This window comes from Sus scrofa, chromosome 3, assembly GCF_054392235.1.
Source record: "Sus scrofa isolate SSC_HxYL_T2T_F1_AM1 chromosome 3, Sscrofa_HxYL_maternal_Yorkshire_Landrace_v2.0, whole genome shotgun sequence".
NCBI classification, from domain to species: domain Eukaryota; kingdom Metazoa; phylum Chordata; class Mammalia; order Artiodactyla; family Suidae; genus Sus; species Sus scrofa.
Genome location: NC_139385.1, coordinates 16,183,510 through 16,207,120, shown reverse-complemented (window position 1 = coordinate 16,207,120; position 23,611 = coordinate 16,183,510). Strand labels below are relative to the sequence as shown.

At 43.0% G+C, this 23,611-nt stretch overlaps 1 protein-coding gene and 1 long non-coding RNA gene across 10 annotated transcripts in view; one reads left to right on the top strand and one right to left on the bottom strand.

Annotated features, from left to right (window-relative positions):
* LOC146404425 (uncharacterized) overlaps positions 1-23,611 on the bottom strand; it is a 182,852-nt gene that overhangs the window by 29,634 nt on the left and 129,607 nt on the right. The window lies entirely within an intron of this gene.
* The window catches only part of RABGEF1 (RAB guanine nucleotide exchange factor 1), a 67,137-nt gene that overhangs the window by 37,196 nt on the left and 6,330 nt on the right, over positions 1-23,611 (top strand). For 3 of the 9 annotated variants that reach the window (XM_085016919.1, XM_003124438.7, XM_005662009.4), the window contains exons 4-7: positions 10,408-10,574; positions 16,617-16,698; positions 17,893-18,025; positions 19,463-19,554. In XM_085016919.1, the coding sequence (XP_084873045.1) occupies positions 10,408-10,574; positions 16,617-16,698; positions 17,893-18,025; positions 19,463-19,554 (474 nt within the window). Of the gene's footprint in view, positions 1-10,404; positions 10,575-16,616; positions 16,699-17,892; positions 18,026-19,462; positions 19,555-23,611 lie in introns of all 9 variants that reach the window. The other 6 variants (XM_005662012.4, XM_005662011.4, XM_005662008.3 and 3 more) reach the window with 3 other exon arrangements.

Sequence of the window (23,611 nt, the reverse complement as noted above, 5' to 3'; positions counted from 1 at the left end):
TTTTTAGGGCCGCGCCTGTGGCGTATGGAGGTTCCCAGGCTAGGGGTCGAATCAGAGCTACAGCTGCCAGCCTACGCCACAGCCACGGCAACGCCAGATCTGAGCCTTGTCTGCAACCTACACCACAGCTCATGGCAATGCCAGATTCTTAACCCACTGAGTGAGGCCAGGGATTGAACCCATATCCTCATGGATAATAGTCGGGGTTGTTAACTCTGAGCCACGATGGGAACTCCTGAAAAATATTTTTAACTTCCTGTTAGAGTTGAGTCTTCCTTCAGAGAAGGTAAATGGAACAGATTGACTGTAAAGACCCACAGAATTTACTTATAGTTTTTTGTGGGGGGGTTTTGCTTTTTTTTTTTTTTTTTTAGGGCCACACCCGTGGCATATGGTAGTTCCCAGGCTACGGGTCTAATCGGAGCTACAGCTGCTGGCCTACCCCACAGCCACAGCCACGCCAGATCCCAACCATGTCTGCAACCTACATCACAGCTCACGGCAACCCAGATCCTTAACCCACTGAGCGAGGCCAGGGATCGAACCCACAACCTAAGGGTTCCTGGTTGGATTTGTTTCTACTGCTCCACGACAGGAACTCCCAACAGTTTTTTTGTGTGTGTGTGTGTGTGTGTGTGTGTGTGTGTGTGTGTGTGTGTGTGTGTGTGTGTGTGTGTGTGTTTGAGGAAATTAATACACTTTATTTTTTCTTTTTTTTTTTTTTTTTTTTAATTTTATTTTCCCACTGTACAGCAAGGGGGTCAGGTTATCCTTACATGTATACATTACAATTACAGTTTTTCCCCCACCATTTCTTCTGTTGCAACATGAGTATCTAGACATAGTTCTCAATGCTATTCAGCGGGATCTCCTTGTAAATCTATTCTAGGTTGTGACTGATAAGCCCAAGCTCCCGATCCCTCCCACTCCCTCCCCCTCCCATCAGGCAACCACAAGTCTCTTCTCCAAGTCCATGCTTTTCTTTTCTGAGGAGATGTTCATTTGTGCTGGATATTAGATTCCAGTTATAAGTGATATCATATGGTATTTGTCTTTGTCTTTCTGGCTCATTTCACTCAGTATGAGATTCTCTAGTTCCATCCATGTTGCTGCAAATGGCATGATGTCATCCTTTTTTTATGGCTGAGTAGTATTCCATCGTGTATATATACCACATCTTCCGAATCCAATCCTCTGTCGATGGACATTTGGATTGTTTCCATGTCCTGGCTATTGTGAATAGTGCTGCAATGAACATGCGGGTGCATGTGTCTCTTTTAAGTAGAGCTTTGTCCGGATAGATGCCCAAGAGTGGGATTGCAGGGTCATATGGAAGGTCTATGTATAGATTTCTAAGGTATCTCCAAACTGTTCTCCATAGTGGCTGTACCAGTTTACATTCCCACCAACAGTGCAGGAGGGTTCCCTTTTCTCCACATCCCCTCCAGCACTTGTTATTTGTGGATTTATTAATGATGGCCATTCTGACTGGTGTGAGGTGGTATCTCATGGTAGTTTTGATTTGCATTTCTCTTATAATCAGCGATGTTGAGCATTTTTTCATGTGTTTGTTGGCCATCTGTATATCTTCTTTGGAGAAATGTCTATTCAGGTCTTTTGCCCATTTTTCCATTGATTGATTGGTTTTTTTGCTGTTGAGTTGTATAAGTTGCTTATATATTCTAGAGATTAAGCCCTTGTCGGTTGCATCAGCAAAGGAAACCAAAAAGAAAACAAAAAAAAAAAAGAAAACAAAAAGACAACTTACAGAATGGGAGAAAATAGTTTCAAATGATGCAACCAACAGTTTTTTAATCTCCAAATTTGAGTGAACTATGGAGTAAATCACAGTGGGTTACCCAACTTAAAGTACTTGCTCATACATTCCAAAAGCCCCTTTTTTTGCGAGTTCAAATAGATATTGTCACTCTGAGTAGAATCTTGTGTACATCTTTTACAAATTAACCTAAAAGCAGTGCTCCTAGGAGGAATATCTTTTCTTTTTTTTTTTTTTTTTAGAATTAAAATACCAGTGTTTCTTCTCAGATCTTAGCTTCTAAATACTATTCTTCACTGAAGCGAACTAGGCTTCCTTGAAGAGATGACTGGTTCTAGACTGGAGCTGGGAAAGAAGGGCCTCTCCAAAGTATCGCTTGATATGTCAGACCCAGAAGTCAGTTTCAGTGGGTTCCCACTGGCCAGATTTAGGTATCCAAATAAATAAGGACAGTAAATGGAATATAACTGATTGAATCAAACAATAATCCATTAGTTCATCCAACTGCTAAAATCAATAAATAATTTAAAAAGAAGGGAAAACTCTTCCTTATCGTAGAATGTTGGCTGATAAGTACGGGAGTGATGGAGATAGAAGTCACCGTTTTATCATCATCATAGTAAGAATTGATTCAGGCAGGTTTCTTCAGTGGATGCTAAATCTAGGGTGAGAGGAGGGAGTTTCCTGAGAAGCAAGTTATGAACATGATCTCGACTTACCTCCCACAACTTATTGATTTCAAATAAAGAAATGATAGGTGTTCCTATCCTGGCGCAGCAGAAACGAATCCGACTAGGAACCTGAGATTAGGGATTCAATCCCTGGTCTTCAGTGGGTTAAGGATCCAGCGTTGCCATGAGCCATGGTGTAGGTTGCAGACGCGGCTCGGATCCCGCATTGCTGTGGCTCTGGCCTAGGCCTGCAGCTATAGCTCCGATTCGACCCCTAGCCTGGGAACCTCCATGTGCCTTGGGTGTGGCCCTCAAAAGAAAAAAAAAAATTAAAAAATTAAAAAAAAAGAAATGATAGATATAGAATGATGGGGGAAATGGACAGTATGTGCTTCTAGATATGAAACTTTGGGAAGGACACAACATGAATTGTGTAATATTTAAGCTGAAAATTTATAACCTGAATCCAGTCATGAGAAAATAGTAGAGAAACCCAAATTGAGGAACATTCAATAAAATAACTGGCCTGTAGTCTTCAGAACTACCAGTGTCATGAAAAACAAAGGAAACACTGGGGAATAATTTCCAGATAAGAGGAGACTACGGATACATGACGCACCGAATGAACATGTGACCCTCAGCTGGAAAAAAAAAAAAGAAAAAAAAAACTTTTCAATAACTATAGTACTGAAGTTATTTAAAAGAATATCTTTGTTACTAAGACGTATACTAAGGGGTAAAGAGCATAATCTATACAACCGATTCTGAAAAACTTAGGAAAAAAAAATATACACAGACATGTAGCAAAATGTTAACATTTTGTGAATCTGGATAAAGGGTATAAAGGAATTCTTTGTTAACAGTCTTACAGCTTATCTGTAAATTTGAAGTTATTTCAAAATAAGATTTAAAAAACAAAACCGTAATCCTCTTGCGTTTTTATGTTGTCCCAAGACCTGAGTTTCAGATGTTAAGTAGGAGCATGGTGTTAATTACATCACTGGAAGGATAACTGATGCATTGCCGCTTTAATCGCTTGGGCCTCTTTGGTATGTAGATGACACTGAGGTAACTTTCCCAAGCTGAATTTGGAACCGAGTTCACAATCACGCCTGTTTCACAGTCACTGCTCGGGTACACTCTGCTTCGTTGCCTTTTCTTGTTTACCCCAAGACCTTGTTATCTTGTAACATCATCTTTTATAATGTTTTGAATTTAGTATATCTGGAACATGATCAGTTTCTTGACTTCATGGATAAGGACAATGAGAAATTTTTTTCTCCCGAACTAAATACATGGTTTCCTTTATTCTCCAACGCCAACTGGATGTCCAACAGGTCAGTCCTGTTCTGACAGTACCCAGAGTCAGCACAGAGCCCATAGGTGAAGGGTGCAGTCCCACAAGACTGCCCCACCTCAGATGCCAGTTGCAGTGAGAACACCCATACCTCTGATCAACCAGCTATAGATCACAGGTTCCCACAGCCCTCTCTTTGGGTTTGAAAATTTGTCCAAACAACTCATAGGACTCAAGAAAACAGTTTATCGATTTATTGAAGACCTAACTCAGGAACAGCCAAGTGGAAGAGATACGTAGGGCAAGGTAGGGGAGGGAGCACCAGGCTTGCATGCCTGCTCTGGGCGTGTGCTCCCAGCATCCTGATAGACTCATCACTCTGGAGGCTCCCCAAACCTCATTACAAGGTTTTTCTGGGAGTTTTGTTGTGTAGGCATAACTGATTGATTCAGTCATTGGTCACTGATGATCAAAAATAGCCATTCCTAGGGCAAAGACCAAATATGTATTTTTATACTACAGTCTTTCTGCTCTTTAGTCTGTGTTACATAACTGTAGTCAAAACCGCTGAAAAGTTCAGAAGAACCATAATATTCTGCTCAACTGACCTTATTTTAGTTGGATAATCTGAGAAACACGGGATTTTCAGTAAATTTTTAAACATCAAGATAGAGAATGTGTTTTTAGTACTAGAATGATGTTAATCATCTTTATTACATGATCTTGTTCTTTTTTTTTTTTTTTTGGTCTTTTTAAGGCCCCTCCTGCGGCATGTGGAGGTTCCCAGGCTAGGGGTCCAATCGGAGCTGTAGCCACCGGCCTACACCACAGCCACAGCAACGCCAAATCCGAGCCTCGTCTGTGACCTACACCACAGCTCATGGCAACGCCAGATCCTTAACCTACTGAGCAAGGCCAGCGATCGAACCCGCCACGTCATGGATGCTAGTCAGGTTTGTTAACCACTGAGCCACGACAGGAACTCCGTCTTGTTCTGTTTTGACATTGACATGTTCAGGTTGTCTTTACTCTTTCACAGCTGTTCTTCAAATAGACTTTTTGGTGAAGATTTTGCTTTTGTTGGTTGGAGATTTAATTTGATGTAATATGTCATCTGGCTTGCAGACAGCCTTACATAGTAAGTGCTTAACTCATACTCATTGACTTATTTAAACAAGAATAAATCTGCTGTAATCGTAGGAGGGACATTGTGGTATGACTTTGAAGAACCTAGTCTTCAGAACCAAAGAGATCTGGATTCAAATCCCAGCTTTCCCTCAATCTCCTCTGTAACTTGTGGCACATAAATGACTTAACCTCTAACCTCCGTGTATTCATGTATGAGGCAATACTACTACCTGCCTAGCAAAAAAGATTTGATTTGTGTGAATGTTTATTGTTCTCTATGGTTTTAGAAATCTAACAAAATTTTTAAGGATTAATGAGAATGTGTAGTAAAGCAGCACAGGGTCTGCCGTGTAGAAAATTGTCGTTGAATGATGGCTGTAAATACCGTCATAAAAATTCAAGAGTATATTTTGTTCCACTGACAGGACTTTTATTTATTTATTTATTTATTTTGTCTTTTTGCCATTTCTTGGGCCACTCCCGCGGCATATGGAGGTTCCCAGGCTAGGGGTCGAATCGGAGCTGTAGCTGCCAGCCTACGCCAGAGCCACAGCAACTCGGGATCCGTGCCACGTCTGCAACCTACACCACAGCTCACGGCAACACCAGATCGTTAACCCACTGAGCAAGGGCAGGGACCGAACCCGCAACCTCATGGTTCCTAGTCGGATCCGTTAACTACTGCGCCACGACGGGACCTCCCTGACAGGACCGAGTGTTTAGATTGGGGAATGGAAAGCTTGATAATCATAACAGACCAGCTATATTTAAAATACAAGCTTTGTTTCTGTATTAAAAACTCAAGATTTTGAGTTGAAGAGCAATCCATTGTCCTTTTTTTAGGTCCCAGCCAAAATGTAACACAAGTGAAATTGTTCTTTTCCAGCTCCCCTTCGGAACTGTTTTGAACTAGCTGTTCAAAACCACCTCACTGTCTTCCTGAGTGCCAAACCCTGCATTTCTGTGGCTTTCCACTCTCTAAACCAAACTTAAGCTCTCTTACTAGGGATTGATTTTTCAGGGAGGTCAGAAAGAAACAACCAAGTGTTGATTTTAGTAGTTTGTACTAATCCATAGTTGGTGTATCAATCCATCTCAATTTCCTTTTTTTTTAATCTGACACTTGATCACTTTTTTCTTTGTTTTTGTTTGTTTGTTTTTTAGGGCTGTACCCACAGCACATGGAGTTTCCCAGGCTAGGGGTCTAATCGGAACTGCAGCCGCCCGCCTGCCCCACAGCCACAGCCATGCAGGAGTTTAGGGAGTTCCCGTCGTGGCGCAGTGGTTAACGGATCTGACTAGGAACCATGAGGTTGCGGGTTCGGTCCCTGCCCTTGCTCAGTGGGTTAACGATCCGGCGTTGCCGTGAGCTGTGGTGTAGGTGGCAGACGCGGCTCGGATCCCGAGTTGCTGTGGCTCTGGCGTAGGCCGGTGGCTGCAGCTCCGATTGGACCCCTAGCCTGGGAACCTCCATATGCCGCAGGAGCGTCCCAAGAAATAGCAAAAAAAAAAGCCAGTCTGTAGTTTAGGCTAGGGTTCGTTCTTGGTGGTGTACATTTGGTGGATTGGGACAAATGCGTAATGACGTGTATCTTCCATCATAGTATCCTACGAATGATCTTCACTTTCATTTTATTGTCATTTACATTTTGGAAGAGGATTTTTTTCAAAATCAAAATCATGTGTCTTTGGAGAAAAGTATTTCTTGAGGGGAGAGAGTGTAAAGCACTAAAGGAGATGCTTAGCGTCTCCCTACCCTTGACTGGCTTACGATCTGCAGAGTCGCAGGGATTGGGGTTCCTTTGAAGAGAGCTCAGTCCTCTCTGACAAGTGAGGCAGCTGCTGCAGAGTAAAGAGCTCAGGCTGCAGAGGTAAGGGACACAGACCTGGGGTCAAATTCCAGCCTTTACCGCCTAAATAACTGCAGCACCATACAAGTCACTTAATTGTCTTTAAGCCTTAACATTGTCATTTGTTTTTTGTTGGGGTTTTTTTGTCTTTTGTCTTTTTAGGCCACACCTGCGGCATATGGAAGTTCCCAGGCTAGGGGTCTGACTGGAGCTACAGCTGCCAGCCTACACCACAGCCACAGCCACAGCCACGCCAGATCCAAGCCGCGTCTGTGACCTACACCACAGCTCACAGCTACGCTGAATCCTTAACCCACCGAGCGAGGCCAGGGATCGAACCTGCAACCTCATGGTTCCTAGTCAGATTTGTTTCCACTGCGCCACAACAGGAACTTACTTTTTTTTTTTTTCCCCCTGATCTTAGTCATTTGTTAATATCATAAACTTACTACCACAGAGTAGTGAGGATTATATAAGAGAGCAGTGTGTAAGTACTTAGCATATAATAAACACTTGCCGTATGTAAAATGTTACCATTATTGTGTATTCTGTTTTTGTTGGGTGAAGTGTTCTGTAAATATCACTTCAAGTTCTTTGTTGGCGTTAAGTATTCTGTCCTTACTGCCTTTTTTATTATCCATAGTATCAGTTGCCAAGAAAGGAACATTAAAAATCTCTGACTAAAAGTATAAATTTTTTATCTCTCCTCTTCCATTTATGCTTCGTGTGTTTTAAAGCTGTGTTATTAGGTGCACACACATTTAGGATTCCTATATCTTCTTAAAGAATTAATCCCTTTTTCATTATTGATCGAAACAGAATATTTTGTGTTCTGATATTTACTTTGATGTTGGTGTAGTCACTTCAGCTCTTTTTTTTTTTTTGCCGTACCTGTGGCATATGGAACTTTTCAGGCCAGGGATCAGACCTGTGCCACAGCAGTGACCCAAACTGCTGCAGTGACAACACTGGATCCTTAACCCACTGCACCACAAGGGAACTCCACTTCAGCTCTTTTTGATTGTTTAGGTGATATATATTTCCATCTATCTAGTTTTTAACATATCTGTAGCTTTATATTTAAAGTGGATTTCTAGAGGGAATTTGTTTTTAATCTGTTCTGATGATCTCTGATTTTTAATTGGGCTATTTAGACTACTTGTATTTAATGAAATTTTTTATAAAATGGGGCTTTAAACCTACTATTCTGCTCTGTTTTCTCTTTATGCCATCTGGATTTAATTCTTTTTCTCCTCTTTTCTTGTCTTCTTTGATTATTTTTTATGATTATAACCTATGCTGCAGATACGGCAATGCTGGATCCTTTAACCCACCTCACTGGGCTGGGGATAGAACTGGAGCCTCTGCAGTGACCTGAGCCATTGCAGTTGGATTCTTAACCCACTGTGCCACAATGAGAACTCCTATACCTCTTTTTTTGTTACATTTTAATTATGATTTATTTTGGGGGGTGGTTTGGGGGTGTTCAGGCTATGTTTTTAACTGCTTTACCTTCGCAGGGTATTATTATACCACTTTACATGTAAGAACCTTGCCAACAGTTTTACGTGTCTGCCTCCTACCTTTTCTGCTGTTCTGGACCTACGTTTTCCTTCCACGTGTGACGTAAATCTCACAGTCCATTATTACGACCTTAGCTGTAAACAGTTAATTATCTTTTAGGGAAATTTTATCATGGGAAAGTGTCTTTCACCTCCTTGGTCAGGTTTATTCCTAAGAGGGTGGTTTTTTGTTTTTGTTTTTGTTTTTTGTATGTGATTTGTTCTTTTACCTTTCCTTTATGATATTTCATTGTTAGCGTAAAGAAATGCAATGGATTTCTGTATGTTATTCTTGTGTCCTGCTACCTCACTGAATTTGTTTATCAGTTCTAGTAGTTTTTGTATAGGTTTCCTATATCTAGTAAAATATCATCTGCATATAATGACAGTGTTACCTCTTCTCTTCCAATTTGGGTACCTTTTATTTGTTTTTTTGGTCTGAGTCCTATGGCTAGGATTTCCAGTATTGTGTTGAATAGAAGCCCTGAGAGTGGACATCCTTGTCTTGTTCCACATTTTAGCAGGGAGGCTTTCAGCTTTTCACCATTGATAATTATATTGACTGTGAGTTTGTCATAAATGGCTTTATTATGTTGAGAAACGTTCCCTCTATACTCACTTTGCTAAGAGTTTTTATCATGAAAATAAATGTTGAATTTTATCAGATGCCTTTTCTGCATCTATTGAGATGATCGTGGGATTTTTATCTTTCGTTGATATGGTTTATCACTTTGATTTGCATATATTGGGAAAAGGGTTTTTTAAAATAAGAGGTGGAATCATTAGTTTGCCATATGTAGTTAATGGTATATTGTTAGGTAATCTTATGTGTTTGTCTCACTTGAATAAACCAGTCACTCTAATAGGAATAATGCTTTTACCATCTTAAAACTTTATTGCAACTTCATCACTAAAATGTAAATCAGGTACTAAAGTTAAAAAAATAATGTTATAAGAAATTATTCTGAAACAGACTCACAGACATAGAAGACAAATTTATGGTTACCAAAGGGGAAAGGGGATGGGGAATAAATTAAGAGTTTGGGGTTAGCAGATACAAACTACTATGTATAAGAAAGATAAACAACATGATCCTACCGTATAGCCCAGGGAGCTGTATTCAGTATCCTTTAATAAATCGTGGTGAAAATAATTTGAAAAATAAATATATGTATAACCGAATCACTTTGCTATATACCAGCAACTAACACAACATTGTCCATCAACTATACTTCAGTTTAAAAAAAAGAAATTACTCCGAGGAAGCATGTAATAAGTTGATTTTCTTCTTAATTACCTTTCTTTTTGTGTATGGAAGGGAATCCTGGGCATATGAGATACTTAATTCCGTATACGTATTGAATTAGAGGCTTAGAATGGGGTCAGAGGCCACATGATAGTTCTTGTTTTCCGAGAGCACTTACTCCTTTCCAACACCCTTATCTCTGTTCCGTAAAGGTCCTGTTTTCCTTTCAGTGCATTTATTTGAAGAGGGGAAAGAGTTGTGTGGCCAACTAACCGCACAGTGTTTTATGTGCTGCTTTTGCCTCTTTGCTTTGTCATGGTCATTGTGCTACTTTGGAAGCATGCTTTTGCTTTGAACAGTGTGGCTTGGAAATTGAATGGTGCTTCAATAAGAGTCTCCATATAAATAGATTAGCCTTTGCCTTTTTAGCAGATAGAATGGATTTGGAAAGGTTGTTTCTGACATAAGTCATCTAATATTTTTGTGCTTCTACAGATTATTAGTTTACTTGTTGACTGGTTTTATAAACTCATGCAATCTTTGAGAAAGTCGTTCAAGATAGAAGTGCCGTTTCAGTATTAATGATTAAATATACAGATCAAAGCAGGATATATTTTGGCTAAGAAGTGACCAATAGAGCTCCTTTTATTTGAATAGAAATATTGTTTAGATATGTAGTTTTTATCTGATTGTACTGCCTACTCATAAAATAGATTTAAGCTTACTTTAAGGACAGTCCAATATTGAAACAGAAAATAATTTCAAGTTTAACTTTGATTGAGCATCATTTACATAATCTTAAGTTAGATACTTAAAGTAATCCCATGCATGGATCTTCTATGTAATGAAACTTACTATGTTTAATTTTCCCAGCAGAAATTCAGGAAGCAAAAGCTCCCAGTCCTTCCATAAACCGGCAAACCAGCATTGAAACGGACAGAGTGTCTAAAGAATTCATAGAGTTTCTCAAGACCTTCCACAAGACAGGCCAAGAAATCTATAAGCAGACCAAGATGTTTTTGGAATCAATGCATTACAAAAGGGTAGGTTGAGAACCACTTAGAGTTTTGGTTTTAGGAAAGGTCTTAGAGATAATCTAGTGCAACGTTGTCATTTTACAACTGAAAAAAAAATAAAGACCCAGAAATGTGAAGTTACTTACTGAAAAATGTCACCAAATCAAATTAAAAACTACTTCCAGGCTAGTACTTTTCCACCGCAACTCACTGATGTCTGGATCATCCTCACGTGGAAAGTTTGGCATCGAAGCCACTAGTGTTGTATACTTTTGTCATCAGCCTTCCTAACTTGTCACCTTGTAAACGGTATGAACTGCCAAGGAGACTGTGAGCTTTAATCATTAGACCCATAACAGTCATTTCAGGGTTTGGGCGGGGTGCCGGTTTTGTACTGTGGTTTTTTAACTTTTCCTCTCCTTGCTCTGATAGAGAAGGGAAAGCTAAAATGTACACATTGACAGGGACCTTAGCAACTCTGGGGCTTAAGTCCCTTTATTTTACGGATGGGAAAGTTGAGAGCCAGAGAGGGAAGTGACTTGACTGGGGTCACGTGGACAACAGCTTGTGTCTTCAACACACGTGTCTTTAACATGTCATTTCTAACCCATAACTTCAGCAACGAACCGCTCTTGCCCACATCTTTTCCCCTTTTATTCCTATTTCTCCAATCCGTGTAGGCCAGTGGTGAGCAACTTTTTTCTACATATGGGTCAAATCTAGAAAATTAAATATTTTTGGAATTGATTAAAAATTTTTTATCCATTTTATCTTTATCAGGAAACACTTTATATCTGCACTGAGACTTTTTAATTTTTTAATTTTCATTTCCCAAGAGGGTATCTCTTTTGGCTAAATCATTCAGTACCTACATAATGCACACATACTGTAGTGTTGTAGTGTAATGCTTGACTATTCAGTAGATGTTTGCTGAGACTCTGGTGAAGCCGAAGAGTTTATTTTACCCTCTTTTCTTTTTGATTAATTTTATGAGCTACTGGAGTTCCCGTTGTTGCTCAATGGGTTAAGAACCCGGCTAGCCACTGTGAAGATGCGGGTTCAGTCCCTGGTCTGGCTCAGTGGGTTATGGGTCCAGCATTGCCATGAGCTGTGGTGTAGGTTGCAGACGCAGCTCAGATCCTGTGTTGCTGTGACTGTGGTGTAGGCTGGCAGGTGCAGCTCCAATTAGACACCTAGCCTGGGAGCTTCCGTTTGCCACAGGAGGGCCCTAAAAAGCAAAAAAAAAAAAAAAAAAAAAAAAAAAGGCTTTACACAAACATTATAGAAGAGATGATACAGAATACTTAAAGAAAAGGTTCATTAACATTGCTAAACTGGTTTTTTTTTTTTTCTTAGAAAACTGTGAAATAAGCTTTTAGAAATTTGTAGAACCTGGAGTTCCCGTTGTGGCGCAGTGGTTGACGAATCCGACTAGGAACCATGGGGTTGCGGGTTCGGTCCCTGCCCTTGCTCAGTGGGTTGACGATCCAGCGTTGCCGTGAGCTGTGGTGTAGGTTGCAGACGCGGCTCGGATCCCGCGTTGCTGTGGCTCTGGCGTAGGCCGGTGGCTGCAGCTCCGATTCAACCCCTAGCCTGGGAACCTCCATATGCCGGGGGAGCGGCCCAAGAAATAGCAAAAAAAAAAAAAAAAAGAAATTTGTAGAACCTAAAAAACATTTTCCAACACAAACCTCAAACCTATCATCCTATCACTTAGCTCCTTTGGTAAGAACTTGGAAGGACCTGAGATTTACTCTACTATATATTAACAGTTAGCTTGCCATAGTTTCATGGCTCCTGGCAGAAAACACAAGCCTCCTGGGTCAAGAAAAAAAAAAAGCCAGCTTATCATAGCAGTAGCCATAGTGCATCAGCATCTGCATGGTTCTCTTGCATATCAGTTCCCACTGCGGCTGCACAGACTGACCAGGTAATGCCTGCCTGTGCAGCAAGTTCTATTAGAAAAGGGGGTATTTTTAGGGCTGGTGAGCTTGCCCGACCTTTGCCCCCATGGAAAACATTATTGTACTAGATGGTAAACAATCTGTCTTTTTCACTTGAGGGAGGTTTTCTCTCTGTCTTCCAGGCCTGTCCAGTGTACACCTGTCCTTGAAAAGTGTGCAGAACAAAGGCAGTCATTGTCTCTCCTCACAAGATATGTAGAAATAAGAGAGAGCTTTGCAATATTAGAAAAAGTGGAACAATAGTAAATGGCCACTTTCATTCCTTTTTTTTTTTTTTGCTTTTTTGGGCCACCCCCGAAGCATATGGAGGTTCTCAGGCTAGGGATCAAATAGGAGCTACAGCTGCCGGCCTACACCCCAGCCACGGCAATGCGGGATCTGAGCCGCATCTATGACCTACTCCACAGCACACGGCAACGCCGGATCCTTGACCCGCTGAATAAGGCCAGGGATCGATCCCACATCCTCAGGGATACTAGTCAGGTTCGTTTCCACTGCGCCACAGGAACTCCTCTTTCTTCCTTTGAATCAGCCAGTGTTGAGCACTAGCCCTATGCCTGGTCCGAGAGAGGCACTAAGGATGTAGTGGTGAGCAGTGCCCTCATGGAGCTGACCTGTTAGCGGAGGAGATAGACAGTAAACTAGTTTATAGTAGATAACAGTGGTAAGTCCTGCAAAGAATCTAAAGCAGGATAAGAGGACAGAGGGTCAGGGTAGTTAGTTCCCATTACAAAATAAATACTGTACTGAGGTGTAAATCTGCAATAGAAATATTAAAAGGAGAGTTCCTGTTGTGTCTCAGCGTGTGAAGGACATGCTCTTGTCTCTGTGAGGATGCGGGTTCGATCCCTGGCCTCGCTCAGTGGATTCAAGAGCTAACATTGCCTCAAGCTGTGCTGTAGGTTGCAGATGTGGCTCAGATCTGGCGTGGCTGTGGCTGGGGCATAGGCCTCAGCTGCAGCTCTCATTTGGCCCCTGGCTCAGGAACTTAGATATGTGGCCGTAAAAAGAAAAAAAAAATATTAAGAGGAATTTTCTCAGTTGTAACAACATTACAGTGATTGTGTGGAGCTAGAGGAAGAATCGGTGATCCATTGCCAACGCATAAAATAGGCTATTTAGGTCTTTAAAAAGAGGTCACATTTTGTGGTTAGAAGTGAGTACTAGTAATCATAAGAAGGAAGTATGTTCTTACTGTTTAGATTTGGTACAAATGGAAGGTAGCCGTGGCGAAGCTGCCTAAGTAGATTAAAAGAACATTTTCTCAGGAGCAGATTTACAAGAATTGGTTTATAATGATTTATTTGCGTTCAGTCTTCCTGTTTAAGCTGAATGCCCTCTGAGCACTTTATTATTTTTTTTACATTATCATCTAGTACAGTATTACATTCTATTAACCATGTAATAAATATTTTTGGAATGGATAGAAATATAATTTTCAGGAAATTTGGGGGAAATAATCTTATCGGAAAAATCTGAGGGAAACAGAATACTAATAGAGGTATAAATTTAGCAACATGGTGAGGTAAATCCACAAAATTCAGTTACAGTACAAGATGCCAGAGATTCAAAAACTAAAGACCTTAGCGCATTTTTTTTTCAAAATAGAAACTTATAAAGACACCAGCAGTCAAAGAGTAACTATTAAATAACTTCATCTAATAGAGAAAGAGGTTCATTCCAAGAATTTCAAGACTTTCTGGATATCGTCTTGGATCTGGCTGAGGAAAACAAACAGATATATGAACACTTAGAATAGTAAATTACAGTGTTACCTTGTTTATTCTAGAAAAAGAAGGAAACGGGGGTTTGGGAGGGGAGGTCTCCAAATGTAAGTGGCTTCAAAATATACTAAAAGGAACATTACCACAACTCGATATGTATGGTTTTTATAGAGGGAGAGATAGAAAAGAGAACAGTGGAGTTCCCGCTGTGGCGCAGTGGTTAACGAATCCGACTAGGAACCATGAGGTTGCGGGTTCGATCCCTGGCCTTGCTCAGTGGGTTAATGATCCGACGTTGCCGTGAGCTGTGGTGTAGGTTGCAGACTCGGCTTGGATCTTGTGTTGCTGTGGCTCTGGCGTAGGCCGGCAGCTACAGCTCCGATTAGAACCCTAGCCTGGGAACCTCCATATGCCGTGGGATCGGCCCAAAGAAATAGCCAAAAAAGAAAAGAAAAGAGAACAGTGCAATAAACCAGCGATTCCAGAAATAAATGCATTTCCTCAGGAGCAAATTATACAAGAATTGGGAAACAAAGGGGAACAGGATTGCTTTTTACTAATTGCTGCTGAAAAAGACAGGGAAGGTGGTATGCAGATTATTTAAGGCCTCTGTTTCATACCACGAGCCTTACATATCCGTCAAATAAAAGAGCTCAGCATGAAAAACTGAGAAAAAAACAGATTAAGATACTTATTTCACCCATAGAGAAGGGCTGTTGAACTGCCGAAGACGGGGAAGGTTTAGTGGTATTCAGCATTCAGATGGCGACAGTGCTGCAGGCAGGGTGGTCCCCGAGCGCTGAGTGCTGTGAGGCCTGCAGGGTGTTTGACCAAGGATGGAGGAGGACACCTTCCTAGAGGAGGCAGGTTGGGGACTGAGCCTTCAAGGACACTGGCGGGACTTCCTTGGACACCTGTTGGAGGACCGGAGATGGGTAAAGGAAATCTGGATGGAGAATTTCGCAGGGTTAGAGAGGCGGGAAAGCTAACTGCAGATTCTCCACAGTAGATAACCTGGCAGGGTTTGTGGGCAGCAGATCACAATCTAAGACCACCAGCTGAAAAGAGAAAGATGAAATGGGGGGAGAGGGGCTGCACTCCAGGCGAGAGGTAATGAAGACCTGAACCAGGGAAGGACGGACGGAAGCGACCTCGGGAGGCAGCTGATCGCTGTCCCTCCCTCAGCCCAAGCCCCCTCTCTGAACTGGCCAGAGCGTCGTGGTCTGGGTGCTTCACCAGGGCTTCATCAGGTCCTCGCGCTGTGTGGAGGTAGCCTGGGAGAAGCGGGCCTGTGGAGTTTGTCTCGGGCCGTATTCATGCCCTTTCTAGGTAACATTTTTATGAGAACCCATCAGAGAAATGCCTCATGTTAGCATCACCGTTTCACCTGAAGAATTTAGGTTTTTACATCTTGGACACGAAGTTATGTGACTTTTTTTTTTTTTTTTTTTTTTTTTTTTATCTTTGTAGGATTTTTTTAATAGTTATTTCTCCAATGTAATTTTTTTTCCTACTGTACAGCATGGTGACCCAGTTACACATACATGTAAGACTTTTTTATTTTAGTGATGATTGCTAGAAAGTTTAGAGACAAATTTATGAGCTGCCTTTTTACTTCTCTTCTGTACATTTTGGTATTATCTTTCCTGGCGCTGCTTTCCGTTTTTGTTTCTCTCCTGTTTTATTTATCATTTTCTATTTTATTGTGATGAACTGTGTTTATCTTTTATATAGACTTCAAATAGTCTTTCGAAGAAGGCAGGGAATAATTATATGTGTTGCATCTATAAAATCAGTAAAACCAAATAAAAATTATAAAGCCCAGTGTTGGAGGGGCTGTGGAGAAATAAGCATACATACGTGGCTTATAACGATGCCTTGGAGTTTCGGAGGGCTGAATCTAGCAGCAGATACTTAGAGCTGTAAAGTTGTTCATACTTAACGCATCGCAAAGAAAGAACCCCAGAGAAGCAGTCTTCACACAGTCGTTGATAGCTGCAGTCCATAACTAGTGAAAAAAGGGGAAGGAACTCAAATACACAGTTGGAGAAGATGGTGAAATAAATTGGTTAATATAACAGAACATTATAAAGCCATCAGGTGCTTAAGTAGATTAATCGAAATGTATATAAACATGTAAATGATCAAAATATGCATTAAATCCATGTAAGAATATCTATCTATAGCAAAAATAAATGAGAGGTCGTGGGATCTTGCAAATGATTTTAATGGAGAGGCTTTTCTCCCCTGCAGCATTAACAGAATTTGTAAGTACTTTTGAGATTAGTTCGAGGAGGGGGTTTTAGAAACTTTGTAAAGTTTAGATCTTTCCTCATGATATTTCTTTAGCTGCTAACAGCCTCTTTGTCCCTTTGTTTCAGGATTTAAGCATTGAGGAACAGTCAGAGTGTACTCAGGATTTTTACCAGACTGTGGCTGAGAGGATGCAGACCCGTGGGAAAGGTGACGCTTTGTTAGCCCGCCATTGGGGGATTGCCGGTGGTTGGCTGCACAGGGCCTACTGCGGAGTCTCTAGCAGATTCTCGCTTTCTCTAAAGGCGTGGTTGGTTTGCCCCCTCGGTCCTATAAACTCCACTGACATTCTGGTAGTTGGTTTGAGACTTAGCAGTGTCTTCGACACCACCATGTACATCATTCCAAGAGAATCAAGCAACTAGATAATTTCTTGAGCAGTGTTTAGTAACTTCATTAGCGGTAGGGACAGAGCCGAATAAAACCTCTTGGGAGGCTTCTAAAGGAAACCCCCGTCCTGGAATTGCCACGGCGGTGCGTCATTATCCGTGATTATGTGTTCCTCATGTGAGGTGGGACAGGAGAGAAGCTGAGAGCTACTGGCAGTGCTTCAGGTTCTTAGGGATTCTTCTTGAGTTTGACTTTCAGTGCTGTGGATTTTAGGGTGTACGTAACATATGTTTCTCTCTGGGAAATCTGCCCCATGTGTTTACCTCAGAGCCATCTCTAAGGAGTTTTGTTTTGCGTTTTTTTGTTTTTGTTTTTGTTTTGTTTTGTTTTTCCTGTCTTTTTAGGGCCTTACCTGTGGCATATGGAGGTTTCCAGGCTAGGGGTCAAATCAGAGCTACAGTGCTGGCCTACACCACAGCCACAGCAACGCCAGATCCAAGCTCACACATCACAGCCACAGCCACATCAGACCGAGCTTACACCACAGCCACAGCAATGCTGCACCCCTGAGCATGGCCAGGGATCAAATCTGCATCCTAGTGGATACCAGTCGGGTTCATTACCGCTACGGGTACGCCCAATCTCTAAGGTTTTATGGGAAACCTCAGAAAAATGAGAAGGTGAACCTTGCCGGCATTCATCCGTCTTTGGGAGTTCAGTGCTTTTCTAATGGAACAGGAAAGCATGACCCATGCTGAGATCTTACCACTTGGCAGGGTATATACACCTTTAGGTCCAGCCAAACAGCTTAAGTTAGAAATGGGGATTCTATACAAGACAGCCCCAGAAATTGAGGTAATTTTTTTAAAGGATATTTTCTAATGTAATATCTTAGTTTTGTTTCTGGGTGTGTTTTATGTATTTCTAGTAAATTATTTTTCTGCTATGTTGAAAGTACTGTGGAAACTCTAATCTTAAATGTCCATCTTTCAACGGTCCATTTGGATATTTCAGTGCCTCCAGAAAGAGTTGAGAAGATAATGGACCAGATCGAAAAGTACATCATGACTCGGCTTTATAAATATGTGTTCTGTCCAGAAACTACTGATGATGAGAAGAAAGATCTCGCCATTCAGAAGAGGATCAGGTAGTTGATGGTTTTGCTTTGTCTCGTTGTGTTTAGTCCCTCCTATTGGAAGAACACATTGTGGGAAAACAGGGCACTTGAGGGTCAAACCGTCAGAGCAGGTCACAGCGAGGGTACCTGCCGTCACGAGCATGTCAGCTTCTTTGTGGTGTCAGGAAGAAAAAGGACTACGGTGAAGTGACAGGAGGGAAGGGCTCAAGTCACCGTCTTGCTTTCCCTCTGAACCGGGGAGCTTTCGATGAGAACTGTGTTCAAGGAGTCCCCTGGTGGCTCAGCAGGTTAAGGATCAGCATTGTCCCTGCCGTGGCTCTGGTGATAGCTGTGGCGTGGGTTTGATCCCTGGCCCCAGAACTTCTTCATGCCACAGCCAGAGATAAAGAACCTTGTTTGATAGTTGAAACTGCACATCTCCAGAATTTCCGGAGAACAGGAGGGAATTTCTTGGTTTCCTCATTTCGTTGTACTGACTGTCTTGGCAGGCAGGACGCTGTGAAAACCCATATCAAGGCACCGTGCGTCGTTTTTCCTCATCTCGGGGTGGGTCAGGGGGCGGAGAGCGCTCATGATTCAGCCGTTCCTCCAGTCGCATCTTCCCACTGGCACTCGGCTGGTAACATCTCACAAAGGGCCCTTTGGCCTTGGCCAGTGGAGGGAGCCCAGGTGCCCTGCGTTCCGGTGGCAGCGGACCACTGAGGCAGGAGAGCGTCTGCCCGTGGGAGCGGGGCCAGGCCTGAGCGCAGTGCGGTGTTTCTGGAGGAGAGGGGCTAGGAAGTGCGGGTGGGGGGCCCAGACGGTGGGCTGGGGCTTGGTACATCTGGACTCGACGACGGGGGCTCAGCAGTAGTGAGGGCTCGATATCGGGGATGGGGCGGCGGGGGGTGCAGAAGCCGCTCCGTGGACTTTGGGCCGGGGTGCAGGGTGAGAGCATCAGGCAGGCAAGTGGTGAGGGGCAGCAGCAGGGTCCCGAGAGAGACGTTCCCTTCCCGTGTGGCCGGGAACCTCAAGGACTCAAGCTGAGCTGACTCGTGCCCGGACCTCTTCCCAGGCTCTGGTGTGCCTCAGAGGACGAGGGCAGAGCCTGCGGGGACATCGAGGCTGGTGGGCAGAGAGGACAGGGAGCAGCAGATTCCTCTCTAATCTTCTTTCTCCAGCATCAGGGGCTTTCAGTCATATAACCGCATTTTGACCCGTAAGTTGTCATCTGCTTTCTTGTGATAAATGCGGCAGAGAAGGCTCATTTTAGGATTCTGGCTACTTTGACACCTCAGCTGAGCTCCCAGTCGTGCAAGGGCGACGCGCATGGGCCTCAGGTTGCCTGAGCAGTCGGTGGTGCCCTGTCTTCTCCCTGGACTGAGGAAGTGACAGGAGAAATGATTACAGTCCATCCTTGGAGCTCTTTTTCACTGTCTCTCTCTGTCTGTGTCTCTCTCTCTGTAGAGCCCTGCACTGGGTTACACCTCAGATGCTTTGTGTCCCTGTTAATGAAGAAATTCCAGAGGTGTCTGATATGGTGGTGAAAGCAATTACAGGTCAGTGAAACTGAGCGCTTGTATATTTGGATGTTTTTTACTTGAAGTTGATAGCATTTTGCTTTAGAAATCTCTACTTCAGTGAGCAAAAAGACAGTATTTCTCAAGTATTTCTAAAATGCAGACTGCCAAACCATACTGGAATGTGGTGAAAGGGATTAAGGGTGTTGGTTTTATGAATTTGAAGCATTCAGATTAGCAGGTAAACCACTTTCCCCTTCATTTCCCATGACCCAACTCTCCTATTTCTTGACCATCAAACTAAACTGAAGTCAAATACAGCTAGGGTAAATTTCTTGAAATTCGGTTGCATTTATAAATTCAAAATAATTTTGAAGGGAGAGGAAATTGGTGAGCCAGGGTCATCCCCAAGCTAGAATTAATGTATTAAAACGGTGCCTCTAATCGGTTGTTGGTCAGAGATGCGCTTTGAATTACTTTTCTGGTTTGTTCAGGAGCTAAATGAAGTGCCCTCCACTGATGTGGCTCTGACATTCTGGACAGGTCCAAGTACCTCATAAGGCTTCTGTTGCTTATTCGTAGGACTAACCCACAGAAGCATGGCACAAACGTTTAAAAAACCTCCTACTGGAGAAGACATCCAGCTTGCCCAGCTTCTCCTTAATTAGGGAGAGGAGTTGGAAAGACTTGCTGATGTAGCGACTGCTAATGAAATTCTGCTAGGAAGGAAAGTGGGTCAGCCGATGTCAGCGGTGTTGGAGGCGTGCCATTAGCAGGCTGCTTTGCAGACAAGAACCAGAGACTCACTCAAGTTACAGGAAGAAATGGGGGTTCACATACGATACCATAGGGGTTGAAAGCTGTCACAGAAACTTAGCTCCAGGGCCCCTCTAGGGACTGAATGATCGCCGGTTAACACGATTCTTCTACTTTCTCAGGTTCTGCTCTTCTTTGTACATCTTTGCATTTCAGCTCTCCTTATGAAATGAATTATTTTCTGTAATTCCGGGTATAGAGTCTGACTGGCCTCACTAAATACTGTCATCTTGGTTGTTCAAAGCTTTTCTGCGAAGCTACTCATAGCGCCCAGGAACTGACGCCTTTGGGTCAAGGCCCACCCCCATCCCTGCTTTTTTGCTCAGGGAACATCCACAAGAGATTGAAGGCGAAGCCTGGCTGTGGACTTTGTATCTCAGTTTTCCCCAAAGACTCTTACTAGAAAGTTCGAGACCAACTGGTTTATGTTTAAAATACCCCATAGGAATTAAGGGCTCTTCTATTGAGGACTCTTTTCTGGGAAGCCATAGGACAGACCTTGTAAAACCAGAAGCTACAAGGGCCAGATCGTTGTTTGCTTACAAATGGAAAGAAGATTTCAGTACATCCACGGTTTAATTTGAGAGTTGGAACTTTCCTCTCCAGGCATCTAAGATGGAGTTTCAAGAGATCCTTTGATAGTGAAACCACAGCCACATGATTTTAAAAGCCTTCTTACTCTCTCATCTTAGCCAATCCAAGTGCGGACCCGTCCTGCCTCTGAGGCCCAGAGTTTACAGGATCACCTCCTTCCCGATCTTGCCTTGTCAGCCTCCGTGCAGGAGCAGTGGGAAAGGACAGTCTAGAACAAGAGTCTCAGACACAGAGGTGATCACTGAAATTTCTCCAAAACGTCCTGTGTGCTTCTGATCAGCACTCTCAGTTTTGTTTTATAACTGCCCTGAATTGAGGCATTTTCCATGTCGGTTGACATCTGTCTTGTGGTGGGTAGAGTCCACGGGTGCTACTCAGACATCCTGCAGTGCCCAGGACAGTCCCCTGCAACCAAGAATTACCCAACCCCAAAGGCAGTAGTGCCCAGGTTGACTGAGCTAGAAGTACAGCCTACTTCCTTTTCAAAACCCCATGAAAGTCTGGATATCTGCTGAGATAGGAGTACCCACACTCAAGCCTTTCTTTCCTACTGATTACCAGTAGAAGCCCTGGACAGAATCAACAGAGACAGACAGATGTCTGAGGACTCTGCAGGGTAACCAACAGCAGGCAGACTGGGAAGGGGAGTCATTCTAGAGGAACAGCTAACACAGTGGCACGTGGCCTGTTTTGTGTGCTTCTCCTTCCGTGTCTCCTCGTGTAGACTTGGGGGCGGTATAAATCACGGGTGATCAAAAACAAAAGGAACTTCTCTCAGACAAAAGGATAGTTCAGAAAGGGGGGGTTGGTGTTCCCGTTGTGGCTCAGTGGGTTAAAATTTGACATAGTGTCTATGAGGATGTGGGTTTGATCCCTGGCCTCACTCACTCAGTCGGTTAAGGATCTGGCGTTATGGTGTAGGTTGCAGATGCGACTCAGATCTGGGGTGGCTTTGGCTGTGGTGTAGGCCAGCAGCCGCAGCTCCGACTTGACCCCTAGCCTGGGAACCTCCATGTGCCGCGGGTATGGCCCTAGAAAGAAATAAGGAGAGGGGGTTCACTGCAAAACGAAGAGTATGGGGGAAATCCCTTGGGTTTAGTTTTTCCCTACTTCCTTTTCCTTCTCTTCTCTTCCTTTTTACACCACTGGCCCTGCCCTTTGGCCGTAGCAGCTGCACATGTGTCTAGATAAAAGGTACACGCATGCCTCAGAGGGGCTGTGGGTTTGGCTCCAGACCACCGCAATGGAGCACGTATCAAGATAGAGCAAGTCACGTGAATTTTTGGGTTTCCCAGTGCATATAGAAGTTACAAAAGTTACATTTACACTATACTGTCGTCTATTCACTGTGCAGTAGCGTTATGTCTAAAAATATATACACATAGCTTAATTTTAAAGTACTTTATTGCTAAAAATGCCAAAGCAATTTCTATGGTAACTTCCAAGTTCATTGATCACGATAACTATAAAAATAATGAAAAGGTTTGAAGCATTGCAGGAATTACCAAAATGTGACAAAGAGATATAAAGTAAACAATTGCTGTTGGAAAAATGGTGCTGAAAGACATGCTGGATGCCAGGCGGCCACAGACCTTCGGTTTGTAAAACTGCAGTATCTGTGAAGCCCAGCAAAATGATGTATGCCTGTAATTCACTTTTAATTCACTTTAAAACTTAAAGAATAAAGATTAATGAGAAAATGGTTAAGTGTTGGAAATAGAGAGTGAAAACCAACAATAAAAGGTAGAAGGCGAAATAGGGTGAAAATGGTTTAAAAAATATATATTATATGTGTTTGTGTGTATATTCCCTAGATCTTTTTGGTCATAAGTTCTATTTAAATAGAAAAGAAAAATAACTAGACTGAGATGTAGTAACAGTAATTACAACCCATAATTAAAAGATTAAAGGAACTAAAGGATAAAAAAAAGTTTTATGATTCATACAGTAGACAGGCACGTCGTGGCGTGGGGGCGGGGGGATAAAGGTATCAGTAAATTAAAGTAGGGCCTCTGCCCTGTGCAGTGTTCCTGTCCCCCGCACGTTAGTCTTCCATGGCCGGGGCGGTCCTGCGACGGTTTCCCCCAGTAGCTGGCCGCACGGCTGAGAGTTGAGAGCAGGAAAAACACTTCGGCGTGGACCACCGTCCCGCCTCACTCTGAAACCATTCTTCCTGCTGGTGGCAAGAAGTCGCTGTCAGGTGCAGCGGCCGCAGCTCCTTTCCTTCCTGGTGACCTAGACGGCTGCAGGCAGAGGCGCAGCCACAGGCAGACGCCTGCCTCCTCCTGGGTTGGTCTGACAGTGCTGAGTCTGCACCTAACTCTTCCTTGTGACCAAGAATGTGCATTCCTGAGAGCCCACTGGTTGGGCGTGGTGGTGGCGAAGGGCAGTGAAAGAATTTTTTTCTGAGAGAAGGAAAATACAGTGCATGAGATGAGATGTACTCGCCTGCCCATCCCCCGTGCTAGCCAGCAGGTTGGGCGTGTTAGCAAGGTCTGCCAGATGGTCGCAGCTGGGGGACATGGACACGCCGGGAGGATGGGCCTCTGTGGACCGCCATGCGATGGCTCTCAGCAGCTGGCGTTTTGATAGCCAACACGAAGATGCCTTGTATAATAACCACGTTTCTAAAAATCGCTGTGCACAGTGGGGCCTTCTAAACTGAGTTACAATGTAGTAAAAGGAA